Raw genomic sequence first — 2,184 nt, forward strand, 5'->3', positions numbered from 1 at the left:
GCCTGTAGTATAACAAATAACAAATAGACATCCAGTCTAAATAACATCTTGTAGTCCAAACTAACCACTAAAATACACTAATATATCTAGGTCTTGATTTCTTCCTTAGCTTGTTTGTTCTCACACCAATCCTTATAAATAAGGGAAAAAAACGAACACAAAAATGAGCCAATGTTTAGAGTGTGTAGGCTTATTGTGTAAAACACATGAAAAACAAACAAGTTTAGCTAGAAAAGTTATAAATGAGTTTTAATTTGACCAAAAATTAAAAGACAAATTGTGCATAGGCTAATCATATCAATTACTGATTCAGTTAAGTTGGAAAAGATTTGAAATACACGTGAGAGCGGACCATTTTTTTCCCCTTATCACCAACACATTTATATTTCTTACAAGCAAAGGAGGAAATCAAAACCTTATTTCAATAAAAAAGAAAATAGTAAATATTTAGCACTGATGTCCTCGCATAATATGTGAATAAAAGCCATACTTGTTGATACACTGTTTACCACAGACATTACAGACAAAAGGATCTGTATGTGAGTGACAACCAATATGGATTGAAAAGAGCACTTCATCTTCGAACGTGATGCCACAATGACTACATCGACTCTCTGAATTCTGTTGATCACTTTCCACAGAGTCGGAGGTTGAACGATTGCCAGTTCTCTGGGTTAGGAGGTCACATTGAACACTGCGGCTGATAAGATAAGTTTGAGACCGATTTCGACTGTCACTATAATTCAACTCATTGTCTATAGGTTCTCGTTTAATGACGGGTAACGAACACTGAATTCCGATATGAGATGTTTCACATTTGATGCTAATATTATGACTCGTACTGCCTCGTGAATATTTACGCCGAGAACCAGAGTCAGAGTAAACTTGATTGGATGAAAATTCTTCGTTACTATGATCAGGAGGAACGTTGCTATCGTATATATCTATTGAAAGTCTTTGAGTGGTTTGTGCTTCCATGGGGCGTGGTACTTCCCGAGAATGAATCACTAGTGGTATAGCAGAGCTAGAAACGTCAGATATATCGTCATTATCCATTGGCTCGGATTTAAATTTCATTTTCTGTTCGTCGTCTGTCATGTGATATTGCCTACTTGCCTTTTGATTGGTCGGGGACATGATATCTTGAGAGGATTCTACGACATGTGGTAAATAGAAACTGGATGAAGTGATGGTACTAGTAGCTGGAACACGCGGGGCAGGGATAATATTAGAGACAATCGAACGTAAATAGTCAGATGCCATAGTACGATCTTCATGAACACGATGGTTTGGTGTTTCGTAGGTAAATTGGTTAATGCAGTTTGGCATGAGTGGATTGGCCCTAGCGAATTGAATTCCAGGATTTGGGCCAGTTGTAAGTAATGAATGGAGTCCACTGGTACCAACTGAAACACCTGTCACCGTACAATGACCTTGACCCAGTGCTGTTGACGAACAATGACCTTGGGCAATGTCGATATGTTGTGAACCGTTAAAATGAGTATCAGGGTATGCTGGGATTACTATTGATGCACTAGTTGCCACTTGTGGTAAATTAGAATTATAGTCTTCATTATGTTCGTGGCAATAATGTTCACGAATTTTTCGAGGCAAAACTGTGGTGAACTCACATTTGCCACAGCGTAAAACTGTAGCTGGATTAGAACGATTGTGAAGTCTTCTGTGACGACGAAAATTACTCTTGTCACTAGTTGTATAGTCGCACATCGGACATTTCAAAGCTTTTAGACCTGAAATTAAAAAAACATTTACATATAAAAGGCTGTTTACATTGATCAACAGTAAAATAATTTGAGTATTGTTCAATGAAGATTACAACATCATTTCCACAATCTAAGTTAAGCAATAAGATATAAAAGATCTGAATTGATTTGGTAGAAATTCTATAGAGCCAAAACTAAAGCCATATCATTCAGGCCATAAATTTATTTCATCACAGGAAAATTTTATTAAATCCAGACCCCTGTTTCTCAAAATCTTTCGATGGAAATGATAATTGTTTGATTTTACATTTAAAAATACCACAGTTCAATCACAATAATAAGATTATTTGTAAAACAGGGTCCAGGTTTTTGTCCTTTTACTATTAACCATAACAGCTAAAACATCTAAAGAAATAATTATCAAAAAACAGTATGTGTAAAGAAAGAAAAAGGTAAAAAT

At 35.9% G+C, this 2,184-nt stretch overlaps 1 protein-coding gene across 1 annotated transcript; it reads right to left on the reverse strand.

Moving 5' to 3' along the window:
* Positions 1-459: 459 nt before the first annotated feature.
* On the reverse strand, positions 460-609 carry LOTGIDRAFT_90174 (hypothetical protein; the record flags this gene model as incomplete). The annotated part of the gene is made up of 1 exon (XM_009052630.1): positions 460-609. A coding segment is annotated over one exon (150 nt), but the record flags the coding sequence as incomplete, so codon positions are not given.
* Between the last annotated feature and the right edge of the window lie 1,575 nt (positions 610-2,184).

The sequence above is a fragment of the Lottia gigantea genome, assembly GCF_000327385.1.
Source record: "Lottia gigantea unplaced genomic scaffold LOTGIsca_19, whole genome shotgun sequence".
Classification (NCBI taxonomy): domain Eukaryota; kingdom Metazoa; phylum Mollusca; class Gastropoda; family Lottiidae; genus Lottia; species Lottia gigantea.